Source organism: Prionailurus bengalensis, chromosome D2 (genome assembly GCF_016509475.1).
Source record: "Prionailurus bengalensis isolate Pbe53 chromosome D2, Fcat_Pben_1.1_paternal_pri, whole genome shotgun sequence".
Lineage (NCBI taxonomy): Eukaryota > Metazoa > Chordata > Mammalia > Carnivora > Felidae > Prionailurus > Prionailurus bengalensis.
The window spans coordinates 14,781,526-14,808,035 of NC_057351.1; the positions used below are offsets into that span (position 1 = coordinate 14,781,526).

Consider the following 26,510-nt stretch of genomic DNA (forward strand, 5'->3'; position numbering starts at 1 on the left):
AAGGATAGCATCTTTCTTGTTAGCTCACAGGTAAAGCTGGCAGGAGATGACCGTCACACGCACCCCTTCTCAGCAATCTGCCGCTCCAGGGGGATTTAGGGACGGGGCTTCTCACGTTACGTATGTTACGTTACGTTACGTACACGTTACGGACGCGGGGAGAAAAGCCCACGTGATTTTGCTATTTTACCACCTGGGTAAAGAGCTATTAACAGCCACTTGACCTGATACCCCTCCTAACATGCACAAGGTACCTCTTTTCCTCCTGCCTTAGATGTAGCCATGAAAACTTGAGATTCAGAGACCCAAGTAATGCAGATCAGTCAGAAAGAAACAATTTTAAATATAGGTTATTTGGCTCTTTTCTTAAAGTCCTTCCACAGTGATCTGAAACATGTCCCTGATGGCACAGCCAGGTTCCCGCTGGGTGATATACGGGGCTCGTCTTTCTCCAGGGAGCGTCCCTTCCTAGGAACGGGTCACCAACAGGGACGTGTGGAGTCAACGTCGGGCCTGGCCCTGGGCTCTGCTGCTCTCTGACCCAAGACAAGGGCACCCAGGGCAGCCTGGTCTCTTACCTCCCCAGATTCAGAGGGAGCAGCACAGAGAAAATGATAGACCGTGGAAAAAAAAAAAAAAAAGGCAGTCTATTATTTTACGTTGTCAGAGAGTTCTAACTGCTAGCTCGTGCCATAAATTATGCAGTGACCTTTAAAATCTAGCTTGGTCACTGCCAAATGGGTGGCAACAGGCTTAGTCCCGATGTTAAGTTCACATTGTCCTAAATTGCAATCACCACCTGGTAGATACCAAGTTGGTAACAAAGGCACCGAGGAAGGCTTTCATCATGCAAGTGAGGACATAAAAAGGGCACTCCTCCCACACTAATGTAGCATTTTAAAGCCATAATGTTTAGAGCAAGCACAAAGTGATGCAGGAGTTTCGGGTAAATTATGTTGATGTCTTTGAGCACCTATGGACTCTGGGAAATTAAATATCTCACCACATTGGGGCGCCTGGGTGGCGCAGTCGGTTAAGCGTCCGACTTCAGCCAGGTCACGATCTTGCGGTCCGTGAGTTCGAGCCCCGCGTCAGGCTCTGGGCTGATGGCTCGGAGCCTGGAGCCTGTTTCCGATTCTGTGTCTCCCTCTCTCTCTGCCCCTCCCCGGTTCATGCTCTGTCTCTCTCTGTCCCAAAAATAAATAAACGTTGAAAAAAAAAAAATCTCACCAACAATGGGCTCTGGATTTCCAGCCACGGCTTAGAAATGGAAATGAAGTGGCTGGGTCCAACGGATTCTTGATTTCTGCACAGGTCATCGTCTCATGGTTCATGAGTTTGAGCCCTGCGTCTGGCTCTGTGCCCGCTTGGGATTCTTGCTGTCCTTTCTGCCCCTTCCTATTCGTGCACACTCTCTCTCTCTCTCTCTCAAAATAAATAAATAAACATTTTTTAAAAAGTAAAAAAAAAAAAAAAAAAAGGAAAGGAAGTGCTGAGGTGTATGTGTGACCATTTACGTATAATGATCATAATTTATATAAATAATGGAAGAGGATGAAAAAAGCCCTCAAAACAATTTCTCCAACTAAAAATAAATACTATCTAATTTATTTATAGAAGTTTTTAGTGGTCAGGTAAATGACAGCAAGGCTATACATTCACAACCTTGCTATCTCATGCTGAAAAATGAGAGATTTAGCCTAAATGAAGTTTTTAGACAGTGGAAGTTATATTTAAGAAGCAAGCCTCTTGGGGTGCCTGGATGGCTCAGTTGGTTAAGTGTCCGACTTCAGCTCAGGTCATGGTCTCATGGCTCGTGGGTTCCAGCCCCACGTCGGGCTCTGTGCTGACGGCTCAGAGCCTGGAGCCCGCTTCGGATTCTGTGTCTCCCTCTCTCTCTGCCCCTTTCCCGCTCACACTCTATCTCTCTCTCTCTCAAAAATAAATAAACATTAAAAAAAGAAAGAAAGAAAGAAAGAAAGAAAGAAAGAAAGAAAGAAAGAAAGAAAGAAAGAAAGGAAAGCAAACCTCTTAAAGGAAGCCTGGCTGACTCAGTCAGTGGAGGGTGCAATTCTTGATCTCAGGGTTGTGAGTTCGAGCCCCACATTGTCTGTAGAGATTACTTAAAATCTTTAAAAAACCTAATTTTAATCATTTTATAGGCAAACAGTAGTTGAACATTGTTAGGAAAATTACAACATTGAAATAACATGAACAAACAAATGTGCTAGCTATCCTGGGGGCTGTTTGCCCCTGCCTGGGAGAGGGCTCTGTGAGGCAGTTCCTTTCTGAGTCTGAGTCTGCCTTTCATGTTAGGCTCTCAACAGCCCTTCTCAGTGCACTTACTAGCTGTTAACACGTGGTTCTCCAAGCAGGTGGCACAGGGGATCCAAGTGGGGGGGTGCAGGAACCGTGGACGCTTTTAGAGGCACAGAGCCACGGCGTTAACTTTAAGGCTGCCTAAGGTAAGGACTGCCCAGTAACTCCTGCCAATTTGCACCGAGACTTGTAATTCTTTTCCACCAAAAATTACAACATGAAGAGTATGCTAACTCCTACGTTGAGAACTATTGGGTAGCATTGCTCTCCTGTATTCTCTGTGGGTTCGAACCCAGAGCCGTCACTTTATCGGAGCGGTGTGCAAAGTGTGGGTAAGCTATGAGGGAAGAAAAGGGGCTGGCTTATTAAATGTGCTTCACTGCCAGGCTGTGAAAATACTTACAGTTTTACTTCTGGGTTCCTTACTGTGTTTTGCTTTAAATGTTTATTTATTAAGAGAGAGAGAGAGAGAGAGAGAGAGAGAGAGACAGCGCATGTGAGCGAGTTGAGGGAAGGGTAGAAGGAGAGGGGGAGACAATCCCCAGCAGGCCTGTGCTGTTAGCACAGAGACCGATGCGGGACTCGATCCCACGAACCATGAGATCAGGACCTGAGCCAAAACCTAGAGTCGGAAGCCTCACTGACCGAGCCACCCACACGCTGCATTCTTACTGTATTTTAAAAGCTGAGTTGGCCTGACAATACCTATTAGATAAATGCTTGGAAAGTTGTCTTCAGCAAATAATTTCTTGTTTTGCCTTCACACAAAACACTCGGATGCACCCAATTTTCATAAAGTAGAACTCTTGGAAAAGAATACATCACTACGGGGAAAGCTTTAAAATTGTTAGAGAGACAGGTTGAAAATTGTACTGGGCAGCAACAAATACGTAGCTGAGCTCTGTATGATTTCAGGCTCGGCATCACAAGGAAGTTTCGTTTCTAAATTTGCCAAGGCATGATCCGGTTGACCACGTACGCATTTCAGAAACTTGATCCCAGAGGACTGCTTTCCTTACTCGAGGATATCAGTATTTATCACAGCCCTCCTCGGCATGGGATGGCTGTATCATACGCCACACAATCACGAAGCCCTACTCACTGCATTCCGAGTAGGAGACAGATAATCTTACGGTCACCTTGCAGGGCGTGCTTGTTGGGCCAACTTGAAAACAAACTCTTATTCCAAGCAAAGATCCTCCACTTTCACGAAGACATCGTACTACTGATAGCTTTAAAGGGTTTAAAAGGTTTTGTGTTGAATCTTCCAGTTATTTCGGCGTCTCCAGATTTGTAAGTATCTCCCCATCCATTTTCCAAAAGGCACAGAAGGCTGGTTGGTGGAGTGTGGGCATGACTTTGTCAGGTGAGAAAAGTGACCCCGTGTCTTATTAATCTGATAACTCCAAGACGTTTTTTCCTTAAGTCACATCGTATTTATTTGTTTGGAAAGCATTCCCTTTTCCCACCCACGCATCTTCCTCTTCGACTTTTGAACATATGGCGTTCTAAATCTCCTGGGGGCATACGGAGACTACAGTCTCATACACGGAGTCATCTGGGCCAAACGTCTGTTTGGTGTATTTCCTTTATTACCTCCTTTTGGGGGCTGCTCGTAGCCTATGCGGTGCCTCCGACTTCTGGGAGGGCAAGAACGCTTCCTCCACCAACATGCTGTTCTCTGCTCCCACTGAGCGTATCTGCTGCACTGAAGTCAGCCTACCTACTGGACACACATAACTTAACACTCACACACAGGAGTGTTGTCCTTGAAGGACAAGGGTCTCTGCCGCTTCTCTATCCCAAGGGCCTTCTACAGGATTCTTTTTTTTTCTTTTTTTTTTTTTTAATTTATTTTGAGAGAGAGAGCAGGAGAGGGGCAAAGAGAAAGAGAGAGAATCCCAAGCAGGCTCAATGCTGTCAGCACAGAGACTGATGCAGGGCTTGGACTCCAGAACCATGAGATCATGACCTGAGCCAAAACCAAGAGTGAGATGCTTAACTGACTGAGCCACCCAGGCGCCCCAAGATTCTTAAGAACTCAATTTAGAACACTCTTGCACAAGAGCTGGATCCTTGGGCTTATCCTCTACTCATCACTCCCAATCGTCTTTGCTAGTATTCACTTCCACTTCCAGCTGCACCCTCGCTCGCCTCCAACTAGAGGGTTCCAAGGTCAGCATCGGCAGGTGCCGCGCTGGCCTGCTGCACGCTGCTTGTCCTGCCCCTGTTCTCTGATTGACAGCTCACTCCACCTTCAGGACCACAGGGTAGCACCTACCCACTGGCCAAGGACAAAAGACATGAATAGAAAAGATACTCTGCCTTATACTTGGCATCCAAAAGGGTGCGGGAGACAAAACTTGCCCCCCATGTTTGGACCCCCTGCTTCACATTAGAAACAACAAAAGCAATTTGAAGGGCGTTAAGGGTGTCTTCTCTGCAGCTTCATAAAAGCTTTGAAAATGACCTTGACACTTCGTTACTTGACGGCATCCTGATTCCAAGTTTTCCCGTTCTGCTCTTTCTCGTTCTCTGTAGTTTGGACTCGCCACTCAGATTAGTCAAGCGGTGGTGACACTTGAGTTATTTTTTTCCGCATTGAATATAAAGACACTCTCCCCGTGTAAAATCCACCATTTCTGCAATTTTTATCCTTCAACACCCCTGCACCATACCAAGCACTGTGGTCACAGTGAACTTTCCGGACCCGATCATGTCCTTGATGCATGTCCCTATTTTCTAAAGAGTCTCTATTCCACTCCTTAACCGATCACCAACCCCGTCTAAGGGCAGTCTCCACCATGGGGACACAGTTAGCATGGGGTGCAGACAGGAACGTGTTCCTGGATCACCTAGCATCACCCAGATCCAGAAAAACAGAAGAACACGTTTGGAACTGAACGCTGGAAAGGGGGGGTGGTCTACTGACAGCATCACCGAAGCTCTGGAGCCAAGATACATCCTTCTTACAGCTTTGTTGCTCTGAGGCCAGATGGGATCTCCTACAACGAAGAAGGCCCTGCTCATGTAAGGCCAGCAGCCAGCAGGGCAAGGCTGGTAACTGTGTGCTCAGGGTGCACGTCATGGAGATGTTTCTGAGTGATGTCCCCGAGGTGAGGACGCGCTGCTCAGCTGCCTCATGAGCAGGGCACAGATTTCTATCAACATCTCGAGCACCACCTCATGGGAGAGAAGACGCAGGTGAGGGGGTCACTGGGCATCAGTTGTCATGCAGGGTCTTTTTCTCTTCTAGAATTCTTGCTACAAAAAAAGTGTTTTAATGTTTATTTTGGAGAGAGAGAGAGAGAGAGAGAGAGAGAGAGCACAAGCGAGGGAGGGGCAGAGAGAAAGGGAGACACAGAATCTGAAACAGGCTCCAGGCTCTGAGCTGTCAGCACAGAGCCCGATGCGGAGCTCGAACTCCCGAGCTGTGAGATCACGACCTAAGCCGAAGTTGGATGCTTAACCGACTGAGCCACCCAGGTGCCCCTCTCTTCTAGAATTCTTAAGTGTTCTGTGTGTATCACTTACATGTTGCCGTAATGGTTTCTATAAAGGAGTCCTTACATATTATCTGCATAGACGAGAGCTTTCCTTGATACATTAAAGCATAAAGATTGCAACCAGCTAGGATTTTTATTGATGTCAGCTTGTAAATTTAAAAAACTCTCTGATTAATTTGCCAGCATCTGTTCATCTGGGGCTTCTGTGTTCACGATCTGGGCTTTCGCACTAGGTGACTAAGAATCACAAAATAACTTCCTTTACAAATCGTATTCTTCATTGTTTGTCCACCTCTGGAGAAACACTTACAGACATTTTAGACATCTGGTATCATTCCAAAGCAAAGGGTAGAAACATTTACTGTAGAATATGACAGTAACTCACTCTTAAGTGTATTATTTCCCTTATTTTATTGTAGCAACTCTCGATTCTTCAGTATAAAGAGAAATCAAAAGGAAAAGTATCTACAATCTTGGGTTAAGAAGTATGCTGAGATCTGGTGACCTAAACCTTCTATGTACAAGATATAAACATATTTGGACTTGTTTGTACACAGTTAATGGCAACCTATTCATTATAAATAGTAGTTTTAAGTTAGATTCTACAAAAATAATGATCTTGGATGGGCACATGCAGACTGGTACACATAAACTTATTTATAAAACACATCTCTATGCCTCTCTCTCTCTCTCTCTTTTTTTTTTTTGCTTTTAAATATAAATGTTCTATTTAGCCATCAGCTAAAACGATTTAAATGCAAATCCCCAAATCCCCAATTAAAAATATAAAATCCACTTCTCTCCACCGCAGCACACTTCTTCAAGTATTCTTTACCCATTAGTAAAGTCTAGGTAATTTTGTCCCATGGGAATCATAGGTACACATCCCATTTCTTCGGATATTAGACAGTCCTCCAGAGTAAAAGCTTCCTTTGTTCTGTTATTTGGGGGGGGGGGGGGGGGGTTGTGTGTTTGTTTTTTGTTTTTGTTTTTTGTTTTTTTGTAAATATTTTGGACAGTAGGTATTTGTTAAAATACTATCTTGGTGTCTACGTTCTCATACAAATAAACAAGACAAAGGGTCTCGCTCGCTGCCCTCACCCGGCTGCTCCCGGACAACACGGCAAAGCCCTTAGTTGCCTGCGGGGCCGTCGGGGTGGGCAGAGGATTGAGGGCCCACGAAAGGCTCGTTCTGCTTCCGGTCCTCCTTCGGGCCGGCTGCCTGGTCTGCGATGGACGAGAAGGACAGCTGGTCGTGCTCTATGATGTGTACTCGATCCTCGTCCTTGTCCTTCTTCACGTAGAACATTTTCCTGAATTTTTTCAGCTCGTGGAGTTCGCAGAAGGTTTCCAGAACTACCAGCATGGCAATGAGGCCAAGCAGAAGGTAACCTGAGTGAGAAAAAAAAAAAAAAAAAAAAAAAAGACAGTGTCTCAGTGGGATCGAGTCACGGATGAATCAAGGGACCCCACGGAAAGCGTGTGCGTGAAATCAAGTCATTGCCGCTTTCCGAATTTCTAGGAACGTTCTGAGGTCCGTGGCTCCGAGACGGGTTACCCACAGGAAAATGAAGAATGACTTACCCTTGTGCAAACGTGGGATGCTCAGGATCCCAGGGTGTAATTTTTGAGGAAACAAAAAGATGGGGTTGACCTGGCGTCGTTAAAGGGAAGTAGCATGCTGCAATGCCCGCCCACACAAGGGTAACGTGCCGGGGGAGGGCTCTCCGCTTCGGCCTCATCATCAGCGGCTCTCAAAAAGCCAGTGACACGCGTCAGAAGACTTTTTGATGGTCATGAGTGCTCAGAACAGAGGCTGACACTTTCTTAAGCACTCAATACTCGTGTCAGTATTTCCACTACCGAATAAGAAGTGCAGCGAGAGAAGTAAGCTAACTGAAAATCCTTCCAGGAATGGATGCCGACGGGGAACAGGCCTTGGCGTGGGGCGATTTGCACCTGACCGGGATCCAGCTGCCCACTAAGCTGTCCATTGTGGGACAGTTATTTTGGGGCCACACGGACCACACTCACCGGTTGACTCTACCAGCTTCTTACTCCGAAATAAAAGATAACCCGTTGGTTCAGGTTGAGTGGTGTTCTTTGAATTCGGTGAGGGGAAAATGGTGCTTTTAACTCAGTTCCTACACATTTAAAATCGGTTTCCAGAAAAAAAAAAATCCATCATGGAAAGGAACAGGAAAGTGGAAATGAAAACTAAAAATAACAAAGATTCCAATTTCATGGCCTAGTGGTAAAATGCTTGAGGACTGTCAGAAAACAAATGAGCGGGCTAGAAGGAGCGGCATAGTGGGAACGAGGAGGCGGACTATCTCAAGAATGCACGGAGATGTGGTTCTAGCATCTTTAGAATTCGGCTATTAAGTTTTGATGACAGCATGGTATATTTTAGAAATAGCAATGACATTGTTGAGCCCATTGACAATTCCCCTCCTTTCCCTTTATCTAGTGTTTAGTGAAGCCTTGATCAAGCACTGGCAAAAATATCCATGGGGTTTCAGGTAAACACTGTGGGATTCTACCCTATCCACAACCCAATATGCCTCTGGAATATTCTTTTGCTCCGGTCAGCACATATGCTACGTAGACGGCTCCAGAAAACCCGGTTCATATTGCTACGAGTGTGAAGATGATCCGAAAGGATTTGGCGTCATGTGACAAACTGAGGCGTGCGACAGTTGGGCAGAATTTATGAGAAGACTATAAACCCAAGAGAAAAGTAGAGCTAGCAAACACAATCTCAGAAACACTCAACTTCTCGGAGTCATAAACAAACTAAATTAAAACAAGGAGGTAATATTTTACCTGATGGGTGAAAAACAAAAAGTTGAGATAATGTTTACCAGAGGTACCACGTGCCACAAGACCCTCCCTAATGCTACGGGTCTATACCACCCTGTAAGAGTGGAAACCGTTACGCCCACATAATTCTGGGGACGGTCTGAGCTCATAATGCCATTCGGAAAGCATCGGGTCACTGTGTTCTGTGAGTCACAGGACAGGCATATTCACTTTGGGCCGTCAATCCCACTTCTTGGAAAGACAGCAAAGTAGAAAAAGTGTAAACGTACAAAAATATTTACTGTAGTGTTATTTATAATGCCCCCATGGCACGGTTAGATTTTGGTATAGCCAGGGATGGAACATTATGTGGACATTGAAAATAATTACGGTAACTTGAGGAAATATGAAATCATCCTTGTAACCACTTGGTGAATATTTATGGAACTCATATGGTAGCCAGGCATTGTTCAAAGCATTGGGGTTTGTGAGGGAAGTCTCTGTCCTGGGGGAGCCCGTGGTTTAATGGAGATGTGAAAATATACATAATTCAACGAAGCATGTTGTCAGGTTAAGACTACAAGACAGGGCCAGGACAGAGCATCTATTAAGATTTCCTAGGAGACACGACATGAGTCAAGTCTTGAAAAAATCTTGAGACAGCAGAAATGCAAACTGTTATACATCAAGATGCAAAAGATAAGAAAGGAGCACACAAAAATTAAGAATTTCTAAGTTCTTCATATCATACTGAATTTTGTTTTAAGTTCTTACTCATTTATCTTGGGAGAAAGAGAGAGAAAGAGAATATGCAGAGGGAGAGTAGAGACAGAGGCGGACAGAGGATCCGAAGCCTGCTCTGTGCCGACAACAGACAGCCTGACGCGGGGCTCGAACTCACGAACCGTGAGATCATGACCTGAGCTGGTCAGATGCTTAACCGACTGAGCCACTCAGGTGCCCTTCCATATCATACCGAATTTTTAAAAACTGTTTAAAAATTGTAAACCACTGGCCATCCGAATTTAAGATTTTCCTGGTAAACTGAAGAACACAATCGACTACTAATGGGCTACATTATAGCCCTAGTTTTCTGGAACTTAAAACATTTGATAAAAATAGCAACTTTTTTTTTTTTAATTAAAAGTTGGTAATCCAGTATATTTTGTGTGGTGCATTTTTACGCTGTAATTTATAATGTTATTAGTAGGGAATTGATCAGTCATGTTATTAGTAAGAAACTGATCAGCAGTTTTAAGTACCTGGAAAAAAGTAAGTCTCAGCAGTAAGATTTTTGCATAAAGAGTTTGCAGATTTATCAGTGAAAAAGAGATCAGGGCTTTTATGAATGACTCCTCATTGGTAGGTGAGGAGGGGTGTGGGAATAGGAAAAGAGGCCAAGGAAGTAGAGTCCGGGAGCCTGGCTACTCACACGTGATCCCAATCTTATAGAGCTCTCTGAATTTTTGATTGTAGCCTTCTCCAGGAACGTAATCCCCTAGGCCGATGGTGCTCAGGGAAATAAAACAAAAATAAAATGACTCCAGAAAGTTCCAGTCATCCTCCAGGATGGAGAACACGGCCGCCGGGATGAAGAAGAAGCAGGACACGGTGACAAACCCGAGGAGAACGGCGTGGACGATGGCCACCACCTGCTTGGAGAAGCCCCAGCGGACATGGAAGTAGAGGACAGGCCTGCGGGTGACATGGATGGTGACACGCTGGACCACTGCCGTCAGGAACAGGAGGGTGAACGGGATGCCGATGACCGAGTAGATGATGCAGAAGGCCTTACCTCCATCTGACAAGGGCACAGTGTGGCCATAACCTGCAAGGAAGAGGGGGCCGGAAAACACATCTGTAAATGACAAGTGCCTGCCACCCACCCCTGCCCCCTCAAACCTAGGCAAAGAATCAGTCTTCAGGTCTCATACTTTTTTTTTTTAATGTTTATTTATTTTTGAGAGAGAGAGAGAGAGAGAGAGAGAGAGAGAGAGAGAGAGAAACACAAGCAGAGGAGGGGCAGAGAGAGGGAGACACAGAACCTGAAGCAGGCTCCAGGCTCTGAGCCATCAGCACAGAGCCTGATGCGGGGCTTGAATCACGAACCATGAGATCATGACCTGAGCTGAAGTTGGACACTTAACCAACTGAGCCACCCAGGCGCCCCAAAGGGTCTGATACTTTAAAAGCTCCATCAGAATTTTTACTGCAGTAAAATCCAACAGAGGATGCTATTGCCCTTGATAAAACCTGACCAGCTCTTTCCAACACATCCAAGTCTGGTTTTGAATTTGCTGTCAGGCTGGAATAGACAGAGGTTCTGTGTGAGAAGGGGCTGATGCCCATTGTCCTAGACCAGCAGGGAAAACACACGAGATATGCCCCTCCACCCCTGCCTCCCAGGATCCTCATTAGTATCCAAACACCAGTCTACACTTGCATCCAAAACAGACTGCTCACAGAACTAGAGTTCTAACAGGGACGGCTGAACTATGGGCAGGCAAAGAAGACTCCATGAAGATAAAGACATCACAAAAGAAGAAAAAATTAAGATTTAAGCACACCAAGCCACAGGATGGAACGTTTCTTTTAAAATATTTTGCTCCATTATCTGGCTAAATGGCATATTCAGAAACTGTAATCTTTTTAAAAAAATTTTTTAACGTTTATTTATTTTTGAGAGAGAGACAGAGATAGAGAGCAAGGTGGGGAGGAGCAGAGAGAGAGGGAGACAGAATCCCAAGCGGGCTCCGTACCCTCAGCGCAGAGCCTGATGCGGGGCTCGAACCCACAATCCGTGAGATCACGACCTGAGCCAAAACCAAGAGTCGGATGCTTAACCGACTGAGCCACCCACGCCCCCAACTGTAACCTTTTTTAGCCTTTACTCCCTCTTTGTTATTTCTGAAGGTTCCAAGATGCCATAAGTTCCCTTAAACAAACATTAAAGAAAAAAACACATTAGGGCCAATGGTCAAAACAGAGGTCTGTTTGGCTTTCCACTAGATTTGAATCATGCCCAAATTAAGCCATTCAAAAGACTCTTCGTCCAACAAATGCTGGCAAGAGAGAATCCAAGGGGCTGAGGTTCTGTGTACTATTTTTTTTGTTTGTTTTTAAAAAAATTTTTTTAAATGTTTACTTATTTTTGAGACAGAGAGACAAAGTGTGAGAAGGGGAAGGGCAGAGAGCGAGGGAGCCACAGAATCCAAAGCAGGCTCCAGGCTCTGAGCTGTCAGCACAGAGCTTGACATGGAGCTCGAAACCGTGAACGGTGAGATCGTGACCGACACTCGACCGACGGAGCCACTCTGGTGCCCCTCTGTGTCCTGTTTTTAAAATTTCAGGAGCACTTCATCCTGAAAGGCCTAACAGGTCGCAACAAGTCAGTTCAGGAAAAAGCCAACAAAACGCAGTTTTGGGGGCTCCTGGGTGGCTCAGTCGGTTGAATGTCTGACTTTGGCTCAGGTCATGATCTCACAGGTCATGAATCTGAGCTCCACATCAGGCTCTGTGCTGACGGCTCCGAGCCTGGAACCTGCTTTGGATTCTGTGTCTCCCTCGCTGTCTGCCCCTCCCCTGCTCATGCTCTGTCAAAAATAAACAAACATTAAAAAAAATTTTTTTTAAACGCAGTTTTTTGTGGAGCTGGGTTCTGAAGAAACCTCCTATGTGTGGTCACGACTGAAAAGTTCTTTCAAACCCTGATTTGTAAAACGTATCCCCTTTAAAAATAAACAACTCTGAAAACCCTTCGGCTCTAGATGCCGCGATTCCCTGCTCTGTGGCACCTGCTGGGGTAGGGCCCAGGTATGGGTGATGGAAGCTTTCTTGGTTCTGCCCCCGCACGATGTCAACACAACCGTCAGGAGGTTATCTGCTGGCCCAGAAGGCACTCCGGTTATGAATGCGCCGCAGGGAGTCCCAGAAACCTGCTGAAATTGTTTGCAGTGGGTCCACCCACGTGTCCATTTTTCTGTGACGACATTCTGGAATCTTAGATTCTCAAAAGCGTTAGGAACAGTCGTTCTGAGTGAGCCTCAGGGCCCAGAGCCGTGTGGCCTTTGCACACCCGACTGCTCCCGGCGTGGCGTGCTGGGTCGGGGTGCGGTAGAGGGAAGGGGACAGGTGGAGGCATCCGGGGAAGAGCAGGAAAGATGGGGCCAGCGTGCCAAATGATGTTCACGCCACAGAAGGAAGCAGGAGGAAGTGACTGTTTACTCTGAGGACTGAGCAAAGCTGCCACACGACGGGAGACCGGGGCCCGTAACCGCCACAAGAGAAGCGAGGCATCGGGAGGGGTGTTCCCGTGCTCAGAGATCTCTCGGAAAGGCCATCTTACTCAACCATAACAAAGCCCCTGGAAAGTGATGGCAGACTTGGTTCTGGGCCTGTGCAAGTGCTAGGAGACCGAGGAGCCCGACAGAGACGCCAGGGAGGGCGTCCACCGTGGCAGGGATTTTGTGGAGGAGATAGAAGGCGGCGCACATCAGCGGGACTCGCCCAAAGCCCTTAAGTCCATGACTGTATTATGGGTCGTGGTAGTGTTTTCAAAAAGTATCTGTTCTGCAGATAGTAGAACACATCAGTTTCCTGCAGCCCACCTCTCCTGTGCCATCTGCTCTAACACAGTACCTGATTTCGCTGCTAGTAGGGAACAAAAGTGAACAAATGTCTAGTTTTAAAATATGTTAGGGTGTGTTTTTCACTTCCAAATGACAACAGCTCTTTTCATTAGAACGTTAACTGAATCTCCATTTCCTAAAACATTATCCCCGAGCAACGGAGATCTTCATTGCGAGACTCTATATCTCTCTCCGCGGTAAATGCGTGTTTGTGCCAGCAATCTGTTTCCGCTAAGAGATTTAAAATCAGCAGCATGTAGATTGCTTACTGAAAGCCCGTTTCTTCTCCTGGTGTTTACATAAATAATTTTTTGTTAATGGAAGACGAACTGTTAAATTTGCATTTCATTGGTATTCTCTACGCTTTCGGTACAGGCCATATTGGGGAATCCATTGCACAGCAATTCTTTGGCAATAGCCAGCTTAATGCATCACATGGAAACCAACCTTCAGTGCTACTGAATTTTAATGAAGTGGTGAATAGTCTACTCAAGTTCAGTCAACTGAACCCCCCAGGTAAATCATGAAGCAAAGTTCGTATTTAAAAATCTCATAATTATATTCAAATCCATTATAAACTATGAAGAATGTAGCAAAATTTTAATAAACCTCACATATTTGGTGTTCTTTAAATTTTCTGAGGCTATTCACGTACTTTTGGGCATCGTAGGAGTGTATGTATAATGGAGCGGGGAGAGTCCTACATATGATAGTGTTCTAGTAAATATGGCTTCCCGTTTGGCCACTCTTACTATGACAGCCGTCACGCTCTGCTAGCTAACATCCAATCTGGGGCTATGCCATGCTGGATCTGGGCCTTCTGGTTTTTCTGGTATTTAAGTCCTCCCGAATGGAGTACAAGACAGAGAACCTTTGTGGGCTCTTGTTCAGTTCATTACAGCAAGTCACCGTGAGGCAACTTCCTCCCACCTATCAGATGTGTTTGGGAGAGGTACGGCTTACTGCTACCTCTTGTGACCCTGCACAGAGAATAAATATTGTCATTTACTCACATTCTTTAGTATGATGTCGTACAACACTTACATTTTTCCATCAAGTTAGTTTGATACCTGCTTAAAAAAAAATCTACAAAAGAAGAAACTCAACTTCTGAAATCCACCCCAGTAGAGATACTGAAATAAATTACAGTGTTTCCTCTCCTCTAAAACAAGTATTCATTTGCAGTCCTGGCTTTCGCTTATTGGCTAATCTCTTTCCCAGTAGACCGTGAGCCCCTGATGGGGAAATCAGGTCCTTTTCTACTATAAAGCTCTCCGGGTTCCCCAACCACAGCGTCATCCAGTCCACCGAGAGCAATTAACACTGGGGTTGTAAGTGACTTCAAATTTGGGAGGGCCAGAAATTCACTAAGTGGCAACAAACAGGCTTCTGGTCACGTTGACTTTGCCTGAAGTAAATTTTTGCTCCACAGTGTCAGTAAGTGGTTGACTTCTAGATACCTTGCACACAATAGGTCTTCATGGTTCATTGCTTTACAGCAATGTTTTCCAAAGATTCGCAAGGGGATAAACTCTGTTCATCCCTTCCATCCATGTAGCTACAGGGCAGGGAATGCACAGCTTCTGTTACTTTGCTTATAACCAAAGTTGCTTACAAGGGAGAGAAGACTCCAGGGGAATCTAAACAGACTTGAAGAGAAATATCGGCAAAACCTGACAGTGGGCTACATTCACTTCATGCGATGAAGGATGGTAAGAGGGAACAGAAGTGAGAAGTCACTGGCGGTGCAAATGGCCATGCTTTTCTTGTTTATGTTTAGGAGCCCGTTCTTTTAGTATCTTTCGGATGCTTCTTGTTGATTCTACTCAATCACAGATGGTTTCTTGCTAACGTCCCAAGAGAGAGCGGCAGCGGTGTTCCTAGTTAGGACACTGCTCTGATCCTTTACCTTGGAGTGACCATTCTGAGAGATGGGCTGTATCAACATACTGCATTTAAAAACTACAGGATCCGGGGCGCCTGGGTGGCGCAGTCGGTTAAGCGTCCGACTTCAGCCAGGTCACAATCTCGCGGTCCGGGAGTTCGAGCCCCGCGTCAGGCTCTGGGCTGATGGCTCAGAGCCTGGAGCCTGTTTCCGATTCTGTGTCTCCCTCTCTCTCTGCCCCTCCCCCGTTCATGCTCTGTCTCTCTCTGTCCCAAAAATAAATAAACGTTGAAAAAAAAAATTTTTAAAACTACAGGATCCTAGCAAATGGCCTGAATGTCATAGGTGGGAGCACCCTGCACGTTTTGCAATGCAAGTTTCAACCCAAAATGGCAGCACTGTGGAAGAGCAGTTAGAAATGGTAACGAGGGCAAAGGGGCCCCTGCCACATATCCATCAGCCTGCGGAGACTGAGGTGCTAGAAAGGATGTAGGTGAGCTCAAAATCTCCAACAGGGCCACTTGCCATGTGTGTGTCTGAGTGTATGTAGAATTGCAAATTGCATGACAAGATTCAAATCCAAGAGTCATTATACACACTTTACAGACGAGAACCCTTGAGTTTCTGAGAGCTTAGACAACTTATTTGAGGTCAAAAAATAAATAAATAGAGCCCACAATCTTTCCATTTGTATCATCCATTTTGATACAAAGGTCAACGATGCCTCTAAAGTCAACTCAAGTCCTAACGTTATTTCTCAGGAGCTCGTGGTGACCAAGAGGCAGTGTTGGCCATCACCGCAAAAGGGCGCCATGTCTGGCCTGTGGCTCCATGGGGCTGCCTATGAGATAGTGAGCCTCAGGATAGGGCAGGAGGAAGGGAAACGGTGATCAGCAGGGACAAAGGACAGCACAGCGAGGTGGCGGGGGAACGCGGAGCCTGGGTAATGCTGCAGGTATCAGGGGCAGGTCGGCACAAAACCTACAAGGGCCATGGAGTGTGAGCACAAGCCAGGTGAGCCCCATGTTCTCGAATTCCAGTGGACCACCTGGGTAAATGGCAGGGTCATCAGCGGAGAAATGGAGAAGAGGACTGAGAAAATGAGAGAAAAACACGAAATCAGAACAAGTTAGGGGCGACCTTGGAAAGCAGAGTGTCTGCAGCAATAACTAATATCAGGGATAGAAGCACAGAAAAGGGTTCACTAAAATTCTTATCTTCCCATTCCACTATTAAGCTTACATGTCGATAACCTGTGTGGAATCCCTGTCTGTAAACAAACATATACCTGCAGAGACGCCGGTTAAATAAGACAGGCTGTCCAGTGGCCCAGAGGATTGGTTATAGTCCCAAGAATGTATAATATATATAGAGAGAGTATTTATAATATACATATCAGGTAATAGTTTAAGTAAAAATGATCACTTACTCAATGCACAAGTACATTTTCGTTGTGAAAGTTTCAAAAAAAATGACAGTGAAGGCGAAGTCTCCTTGGCCAAAGCTCCAGGTCAAAAGCAGCTTCGTTAGGGTACTCCGGTCCTTGGTAAGAGCAGCACACAGTGGTGAGTTGTGATCTTGTGATCACCAACATTCCCTTCTCGCCTTGTGCGCTACTCACGTTTCCAGCTCAGAAGAAAGCTTATTAGCAGAAACCTAAGAATAAATTCTACACTGCACGAAGAATCTACCAGCTCCCAGCAGAGGCCATTCCTGGGGGTTGACACACCCAGTTCCTAGGTGGTGCTGGCATAACCTAACTCCTTTTCTGGCACGAGTATGCAGGGACTGGGACTTCCAGGTGAGAACTGGCTTCCCTCGGGCCCTTCCACCTGGGCTCACTTTTATATGTGTCTGGTTTTTTGTTTACTTGGCTGATGATACTACCATTTTTTTCCCTCTTGGCATCCTAGAGTCAACATATAATCTGTTCACATACAAACAACCCCGTTTGGTTTTTGATGATTCTGATTGAATATGCAGTTTTTCATAGTTTTCTACCTGTTATTACCCAACTGCAAAATGGTTAATTTTCTCATTGTATTTTAGTTTTTTTGATGTTTATTCATTTTGGAGAGAGAGAAAGACAGAGCACAAGCGGGGGAGGAGCAAAGAGAGGGAAACACAGAATCGGAAGCAGTTCCAGGCTCTGAGCCATCAGCACAGAGCCCAACGCGGGACTTGAACTCACGAACCGTGAGATCATGACCTGAGCCAAAGTGGGATGCTGAACCGACTGAGCCACCCAGGCACCCCATTAAATTTTCTCATTTTAAACTTTAAGTAGTTTGGCCAACTTAGGAATTCCTGTTATGGATGCTTTTTTTCTGAAGCATCACCAGTTTCCTGTGACTCTAAAACATTTTTTACCCCCTCCAAACTAATAATCCTAATACCTGACTCTCCTTGATCCTTACTGTTTCACTGCTATACATTCTCCCGAGCACTGTTTGACTATTTAGTTTTGCGATTTCTTACACAACCTTTTAAGCTCTAGATTTCAAATTACAATGATTCTTTGATGTGTTTCTTTTTTCCTATTTCTAGAACTGTTTCTCCCTCATTTTTAAAGGCCTGTGTCCCTGTCATGTCTTCTCTCACACTGCCCTCTGCATAATTCTCACAAGCCTGGCTTCATAAAACTGTAGTTAGGAGACAGAAGTGAGCGTGCTCCATAACATTTTCAAACGACCCATCCTCTTTCCGGCCACTGCTGATGAGCAGGTAAGCACCTGGTGGACAGCCCAGCTTCCGATCCACTGTCTTCCCTTGTGAGCCTAACTTTGTCAAGGTGCTGACAAGGCCAGTCACATTGTTTGGTTATAATGCGGGAACCCTTGCAGGAAGATGCTGTAAGTTACCCTAGTGGAGGCACAGGGAACAATCGGCCAAGGGCATTTTTTGCTTATCATCATAATTACACCTGCTCCCTGTGGAAAAAAAAAAATAAATCAGGTGATAATCTCTACCTTCCCAAACTCCAGCTTGTTCAATTGTCCCATCTGTTGAGCAGTGCGTTTGAAGGGCTTTGTTAGGTCACATGACCCACTACCCACCATGAGATTATAACCAAATTATGTCACCTTTTTAGTACAGCTTTCCCAGAATCCCAAGCAGTCACATTTCTTGGGTTTCCCCCAGGAAGGAACAGGAAAGGCAGGGTAAGCAGGCTTAGGATTGGCTGGTCTGAATAATGTCAGTGGATGTGGGGGCACAGAGGCTGGCCCTAGTTGTGTAGCATCTGGCCCCGGGGTCACTAGGGCAGCAGGACAGTAGCTTGGAGGGTGAGAGCCCCAGAAAGGAGGTGCTTAGGGGTGTGGGCTCTCGATTGGTTGGGCTGTATATGAAAGGTGTGCTCACAGAGAAGCCCTTTATTATCTAAAATTAGTTAACCCTGCGAAGGGTGGTTCCTTCTGGATCAGCAAGGCCCCAAGAGATCAAAGCATCAAATTGAAAAGAAATAATACAGGACAGCAAAGCAGGAGCCTAGTTCTGGAAAGGCATGCCCAGAGCAGTGCCAAGCCTGAGGGGCCTGTTCTAGTAACCAAACCAGGAAGATGCAGTGGTCTGGATAGAGGGACCGAGGCGTGCCAGAGAGCATTTTGGAAAAAAGTCAGAGAACATGGTCCATGAAGAAACTAACTTCTGTGCACTGAACTCCTAGAACCTTTAAATTCTCCCCAGGTTTGTTACTTGTCAATTCTGGGTTGCCCTTGCAGACCTGGGCAGAGTGTTCCAGAGAGAAAAGTAAGGAGAAGTGCTTGGTGTGTGAGCCCCAGGCACCATGCTGGGCGATTTATAAACACCATCTCCTCTAATCTTCATACCAGCCCTTGGAGATAAGCACGCAAGTCCCTCTTTTACAGAAAAGAGACTATGCAATTAGTTCTAACTGCGAGCATGTGAGGGAGGCAGATCCGAACCCTGCGTTTACCGGATCTTTTCAATCTGGCCCTCGGGGCTGTGGTGAGGAGGACGAAGGGAAAACAGAAAGGGGTGACGGCGGATTACATGGGAAATAAAAGCTGGAGAAATCCGTGGATACTTCCAAAGAGAAGAATACTCTGAGACAGACCTAAGACAATGACCGCAGGGCTTGAGCTAACCCAACCCTGGGCTTCCAGAAACTCTCCCGCCCTGCCCGGGAGATCCAGTGGCCCCAGGCTATGGGGGGCGGGGGAGAACACATCCTGGATCCTCCATTGACCTCAGACTTCTGTTTTCTAATTCTAATTTGTTGCCTTTGTCTTGGGGTTACTCCCAAGATTTCTTTCGGCCTTTGGTCTAACCTAAATGAAATCTCCAGGTCATCTCTGATCTGTCCGGTCCCAATTCCATGAGAAGAGCGAATGAGGGCTTATCCGATCCTCACTGCGAATGCGAGCCACATAATCGCTCGCAGACATTAGCACCTGCCCAGCGGGGGCATTGCCATGGTCGTTCCCCGGCGTCCCCATGCCAGCCGCTGCTTATCATGCTCCCCCCCACCCAGCCCTTGTACCAGGGGTCAGCACACCTGCACGCGCCCAGGCTCCCACCTGCTGTCACCCACGGCCCCACCCTTCCACCGCTGGGACACTGGTAGGAAGAGTTAACACTGACTCAAAGTCTGATCGTTCTTGAAAATGGCACAGCTGAAGAATCACACATTATATATACTCTTGTTGGTGTTTTTTATTATTTATTTTTATTGTCCCCTCTCACTCGTTCCTGACCATTTCTTAGGAATTTCTGTCAGCAGGACAACACAGTGAAGCTGAAGAAGGCCAAGGAACAGCGGGTCTCGTTTTTCCTAAAGCCCCAATATATTAGACAAGGCTTCCTGATGTAGAAACTGAAGCACTGTCCCCCCCACCCCTGCCACTTCCCTCGGGTTTGCCTTCGGGTTGGACATGATTATCCTGCAGCCATGACTACCACGAGGTTTAAAAGTGATTACACTGGAAAGGCTTCCCAGTGATATACTTTTACAACAAGCTTTCACAATTCATGCTGTTGGCTTCCCTCCCCCCCCCCCAACCCAGTATGCTGTGCAGGAAACTCAGGATTTCTTTCCCCCCGAAAGAGTTGGGCACCTTGCCCTGTGGAAGACTGGCTCAAAAGGTAATAGAAAAAGTGCGGGGTGACAAGGAGAAGACACGCCATTTACTTGGTGCTGAAATCCCGCTTCCCACCCATCACATTACGATGGAGATCCTAGCCCGGCCCAAAGCTTAACTCCAGACTAGAAGAAGCCAAAGTATGTCCTAAACTCACATGTGGTGTGAAGGGTGGGCGGGGGGTGGGGGGGTAGCCCTAGACACCTGCTGAATCAAACCACATTTCCACTCTTCCCTTTACAGGGACTCAAAGCAGTAATGTCCCAAGGGTTCTAGGGAGTCTGGGAGGGAAACAGGTGTCCATGGGAAAATGGCCTTGATGGGAAAATCTCTACACCTTTTGGAGGGAGAGCCTTCTGGAATAAAGTAAACGTTGTTCTTTTTCTTCTTCATCAGACTGTAAAGACTTAAAGGCTCTTGAACTTTGAGAACACAGGGTGGAAGGTGCAAACAAAAAAAGTCCTTTGCAATACCACACTTGTCAACTAAGTGGTGCTTAGGGGAAGAGGAATCGGATTTCCTAAACGAAATCCAGGCTCTGCTTCTTAGGAGCTGTGTGACCCTGAGAAACTTGATGCCTTCATTTCCTCATCTGTCAAATATGAATAATACTTCCTCCCCTCATAAAAGAACCCACATAGAGCAACGAGCACAGATGCGGGTGCATATGAAGTCCAGGGAAGTTAAACTTCTCTTCTGATGCTGAAAGAGATAGCTAATGGAATTATCTCGACGATACCTACACTCTTCCAGGTGGCTGTACTGTTCCTAGGCACAGTAGTCAGAAGTTCTCTTTTCTCACCTCTGTTCTCTGTACACATTTTAATTCTCCTCACATCCTTCCAGACATCTTTCACAGCAATGGTTGAAGCAGTCCCTCATAATGATTGAAGACCTAACAACAGCACTTAGGGAACAATTTGATATTGGAACTTTGTGGCCGCTCCGTAGTTTGGGAGGCTACTAATGACCCGCCTCTCCCCGCCCAACAGAAAAACCCAAAGACTCCCTTTCAGGTTCTCATTCCCTCCATTGTAAACTGACCCAATGTGGTGGCCATTAATCAGTCACATTTCCAAGAGGAGATACCAGCAGATTCCAACGATCAAAGGTAGGTGAAAACTCCAGGTCCCCGCCCAGAAAACTCCTCTACTAAGTGTGGTGTATTACAACAAAAAAGAGTCACAAAACAGTCACACAACGCGTCGTAGGCTGAGGGCAATTCAATTCAAACTCTCTACATTAGGTACTTGAACGAGTAGTTCGTTGAAAGGTCAGATGGAACGCTCTTCTTGAAGCCGGATTCAACTACTTTCTAGTCAAATCAGGTGACAAAATCCTCAGCTCCTTCCTTACGTGACAGAGCACAGAACAGGACAGAGTCCTAGGCCTTGACTACCACTGTCAGGGACATCCATTTGCCGGGTGCATGAAGATTTTATGCCCGCTTCAGGCCCGGGGAGATGAACGACTTCTCTAGTTAATCCCCGTAAGTTCACCACCACCACTCTTAACTTGTGAAAAGTACCTCTAAGTACTCCTTATGCTAATTAATAGACTCTCTGGTCTAGCTAGGGAGGTACCTGCTGAGATAGATTTAGGAAAGTAGATTCCTAGTTAGAGTCTTTCAAATGATAACTAACTTTCCCTCCAGCAGTCCTAATTAGCAACTTGGCAGGCTAACTCCCGGCCTCTGGAGTGCAGATTCCTTGAAAAGAGAGCTATCGCGTTCTCCAGGTATTAAAATACAACATTTTTTCCTTCTGAGTGTCTGACAATTGGACAGGCCTTTCCTTCTAGGGAATCTTGCTGCTCTGGGTGCTGGGTTATGGCCCAGTCAGTGCAGACTCCCCTTCAGGAGCAACCGTGAGTGGGGCCTTTGTGCTGGGAGGCCCATAGCTGTAGCTGGTGTGTTAAATTCAGAATATGCAGATTATGATTTGCTGACTGAGGACGCACAAGCCACCCATATGAGGCAGCTCCCTCAGCATCCGAGCTCTTACTTGGGGGAAGAGAAAAAAACACAGGGTCATTCAACCCTGTGCAGTTTCAACCCACTAACCCGAAAGGAAGGAAGTCACAAGATTTAGGACTTACAGATCCCAGATACGGGAGGGGGGGCGTGGTAGGGGGGCAGGGGGCTAAGCCAGGGGAAGGTTGTTCCTTCATCCTAGGTCTTGGGGGAGGCTGGGGTAGACAGCAGGCCAGCAAGCACCTGTTACTTACCAGATGGTTGGGGAGGAGGTCCGTAACTTTTTATGGGCTCGACTCTAAGCGGTTATTTTCAAAGCTGCCCCAGGAAAAGCAACGTGGGAACACGGGGCAGGAATCCGCAGCTCAGGTCCTTATTTAAATGTCCAGACCCTGGCTGTGAGCAGGGTTATCGCTGCCCGGGCAGCGACTCAAAATAGCCGTTTTCTCTTCACAGACTCAGTTTGCTGCCTTAGCCCCAGAGTATAAGGGTCACTTGCACCCACCCAGGACACGGACCTTTGTTACCGTAAGCCAGGAGATGGGGGGGGGGGCCCCGTCACCACAGCACCGCCTTGCCAAAATTTACTAATACGCCAGGAAAAAATGAAAAGAAGGTGGGGGAGGCACGTGGGACGGATGAGGCACGGATGGTGGAATTGAGCGGGTGGACAGCTGGCCTGTGGGCACATGGAGTCCTCGTTACACAATTCTCTAATTTTGTATGAATTTTGTAATAACCTATCACAAAAAGTAAAAAAGTGGAGGCTTTGAAATGCGGACGTAAGGACAGCTTTTCATCTAGACAACCTCTGAGAGAGTTCTAGACTTTCTTCATGCCTTGGAATCTCGCTTCTTACAGACAGCACTCCAAATATAACAGAAGAATTAGAACCCAGAAGTGTGGCACATAACACACACTACAATCCAGCCAAATGTGATTTCTTAATTTAATGCCCTCTAAACCTACAACGATTCCATAATCTCCTTGGATGGAGGAGTTGAAACCTCACGTTGTTCTTTGAGGGCACAAACTCCTGGGCCACCAGCGACCCACAAGTCCAGGAGCTGACCAGATAGAGGGGAGTGAATTTTGGGTTAAAAAAAATTTTTTTTTAATAACTTTTTAATGTTTATTTATTTTTGAGAGCAAGAGAGAGAGAGAGAAAGGAGGAGGAGGGGCAGAGAGAGAGGGAGACACAGAATCAGAAGCAGGCTCCAGGCTCTGAGCTGTCGGCACAGAGCCCGACATGAGGCTTGAACCCATGAACCACGAGATCCTGACCTGAGCCTAAGTCAGACATTCGACCTGAGCCATCCAGGAGCCCCACACCCTGGGGTTTAAAGCAAGCCAGCTGTCTGCTCCTGCATGTAGGACAGAATTCTTGGAGGAGCCCAGGTCCATCTGCCAGGCTGGAGGGGCGCCACCCAGGGAGCAATCAAACACAACACACAGGCTGAGCCGGACGTCCATCATCCTGTGAAACTAGCATGGCACACGAGGATGGAGGGCACAGCACCGGAGGAAAGGAGAGCTGGCGGCCAGCACCGAAAAGGCAAAGCCACCCTCCCCATCAGCATCTGGCACTGGTGTTTATGGGATCACTGAGGGGCAGCAGGGTAGGGAAGGCGGTGGGTCCCGTGAAGGGCAGACACTCCCCCATCCGCCACGGCACGGACACCCTCCTCTCAAGGGACCTCACAGTGCTCACCCTGCTCTCCGCTGGGCAGTGTGGTCTGCCACGGGCTCACTTGAGCCCTAAACTTCAACTAATGTTGGCTGAGCCCCGACTGCGCACCAGGCGACGGGTCTGACAAGACCGTTTGTTTCCATGAGCGATTGCAGAGGCTCTGATTCATGAAGCTAGAACACCCTGGCTCGGGAGAAAGGACCCGCAGAAGCCAAACAATCACACGTACCCCTGGGAAGTACCGAGAGGATTTCATCTGCAGCAAAGTCCTATTTCGACGAGAAAGACTTAAATGAAAGGAACAGAGGCGCAGATGACATCTCGTTTATAACACCGACAGGTTAATAAGGGGACTCGGGTACCACATTCCACAAGATTAGACATTTGGTTCAACAAAGTCGTTTGGAATAAAAGTCTCTAGCTCACGGCTGGGATGGAGTTTGGGTGGAGAAAGCAGAGAGAGAGAGGCCTCACTGGCTGCCCCAGGTTTGGCGGGGAGATCTGCAGGCTCAAAACGCACTTCCCTTCAACTGGCTCGATCGGAGTTTTTATCCAAGCCGCTCCGGTGAGTCAGGTCTGCCTTCTCAAGGGCACCGGTGGTTTGAAAAATCCTAAAATCGGGGCATCTGGGTGGCTCAGTCGGTTAAGTGTCTGCCTCTTGGTTTCGGCTCAGGTCACGATCTCACGGTTCACGGGTTCGAGCCCCGCATCGGGCTCTGCGCTGACAGCGCGGGGCCTGCTTGGGATTCCTTCGCTCTCTCCCTGACCTTCCCCTGCTCGCTCTGTCTCGCTCACAGTAAATAAACTTAAAAAAAAAAAAAAAAGGAAGAAAAATCCTAAAATTAATTCTACCCTCATGTTCTGCAGTTTCTAAGCACCATTTGACCAAACCTGCTTCTCCTCCACCTTGAGACACTTTCTCCCTCGGTCTGAGACACACAGACTCTCCCTGGGTGTCTCCCAGTGTGTCCAGACTCTTCCCAGTTCCCTCCCCTGGCCCCTTCTCCTCGGTGGGCCTGCCACCTCAGGGCCCTCAAAAAGAGAAACACGGTGCTAACCCTAAACCTCTGGCCCCCCCAGAGAGCTCAACGGGATCAGAGCCTAGCCGACCTGTGGCCTATTAGCAGCATCTTCCGTTTTAGGCAGCTCCGCCCTGGGCAGTCGCATCCAGACCTATGGCTTTCAACACCATTTACACCTGTGGCCCTTCAACCCTGGCAGGGCATTGACTTCACCGGGAGATGTCTTAAATACCATAGAAATTTCCTTTCAACTGCTCTAGGATGGACTGTGGGTATCAGTTATCTTTTTTTTTTGTCTTTTCAAAGCTCCCCAACAGTCACCAGTTAGGGCTGAGAACCAGTGACCTATATTTGATGACTCCCAAATGTACTTGCCTTCACCTGTTTCCTGAGCTCCAAATTCAGGCCAAACATCCAATTCAAAATCCCATCTGGGCCCTCTTGGGGCGCCTGGGTGTCTCAGTCAGTTAAGGGTCCAACATCGGCTCAGGTCATGATCTCACGGTTTGTGAGTTCGAGCCCCGCATCGGGCTCTGTGCTGACATCTGAGAGCCTGGAGCCCGCTTCGGATTCTCTGTCTCCCCCTCTCTCTCTGCCCCTCCCCTGCTCATGCTCTGTTTCTCTCTCTGAAAAATAAATATTAAAAACAAAGACAAAATCCTATCTGGAACGTGGCATAGGTACCTCAAAATTACCATGTCCACAAAAGATTTCTTTTTTTTTTTTTTTTTAAATTTTTTTTTTTCAACGTTTATTTATTTTTGGGACAGAGAGAGACAGAGCATGAATGGGGGAGGGGCAGAGAGAGAGGGAGACACAGAATCGGAAACAGGCTCCAGGCTCTGAGCCATCAGCCCAGAGCCCGACGCGGGGCTCGAACTCAGGGACCGCGAGATCGTGACCTGGCTGAAGTCGGACGCTTAACCGACTGCGCCACCCAGGCGCCCCGGCAAAAGATTTCTTGATTACGTTATGCTGAGGGCCTCCTCCCCCCCCCCCCCCCCCCCCCCCCCCCCCCCCCCCCCCCCCCCCCCCCCCCCCCCCCCCCCCCCCCCCCCCCCCCCCCCCCCCCGTCCCGCCATCACCTGTGACCATGGAACCTAGGCCCACATTCCCCCTGGTGGCTCTCATTTCAAGCAACAGCACTAGTATCTGTTTAGTTCTTCAGGCCAAGTACCAGCTAGATTTTTAAAAATTCTTCTCTCCCTGTCCCCAGCAAATCCTATTGGTTCTACTTCCAGAAGAGCACTCTTTATCATTCCCACACCTGTTGACCCAAGCCACGCGATTTCTTTCCTGTGTGACTTTCACAGCCGCCCCCCCAGGAGCCCGTCCTCCACCCTCTCACGCACAGGAGACACTTGTGTCAGTTTCCCGTGGCCGCCGTCACAAATTACCACCCACGGGGCGGCTTAAAACAGCAGAAATGTGTTGTGTCACTGTTCTGCGGGCCAGAAGTCTGAAACCAAGGTGGGGGCGGGGCCCTCCATCCTCCACGGGCTCTAGGGGAGAGAGCTTCTTCCAGCTTCTGGTGGCTCCAGGCTTCAAGGAAGGTGGCTTCCTTGGCTTGTGGCCACATCACTCCAG

At 47.2% G+C, this 26,510-nt stretch overlaps 1 protein-coding gene across 1 annotated transcript in view; it reads right to left on the reverse strand.

Annotated features, from left to right (window-relative positions):
* Positions 1-6,212: 6,212 nt before the first annotated feature.
* Positions 6,213-26,510, reverse strand: part of KCNK1 (potassium two pore domain channel subfamily K member 1) — a 53,298-nt gene continuing 33,000 nt past the window's right edge. Inside the window, exons 2-3 of the mRNA XM_043596288.1 lie at positions 10,060-10,455; positions 6,213-7,217 (exon numbers count right to left, since the gene is read on the reverse strand). Of these exons, the coding sequence (XP_043452223.1) occupies positions 6,958-7,217; positions 10,060-10,455 (656 nt within the window). The 3' untranslated portion in view covers positions 6,213-6,957. The remainder of the gene's footprint in view (positions 7,218-10,059; positions 10,456-26,510) is intronic.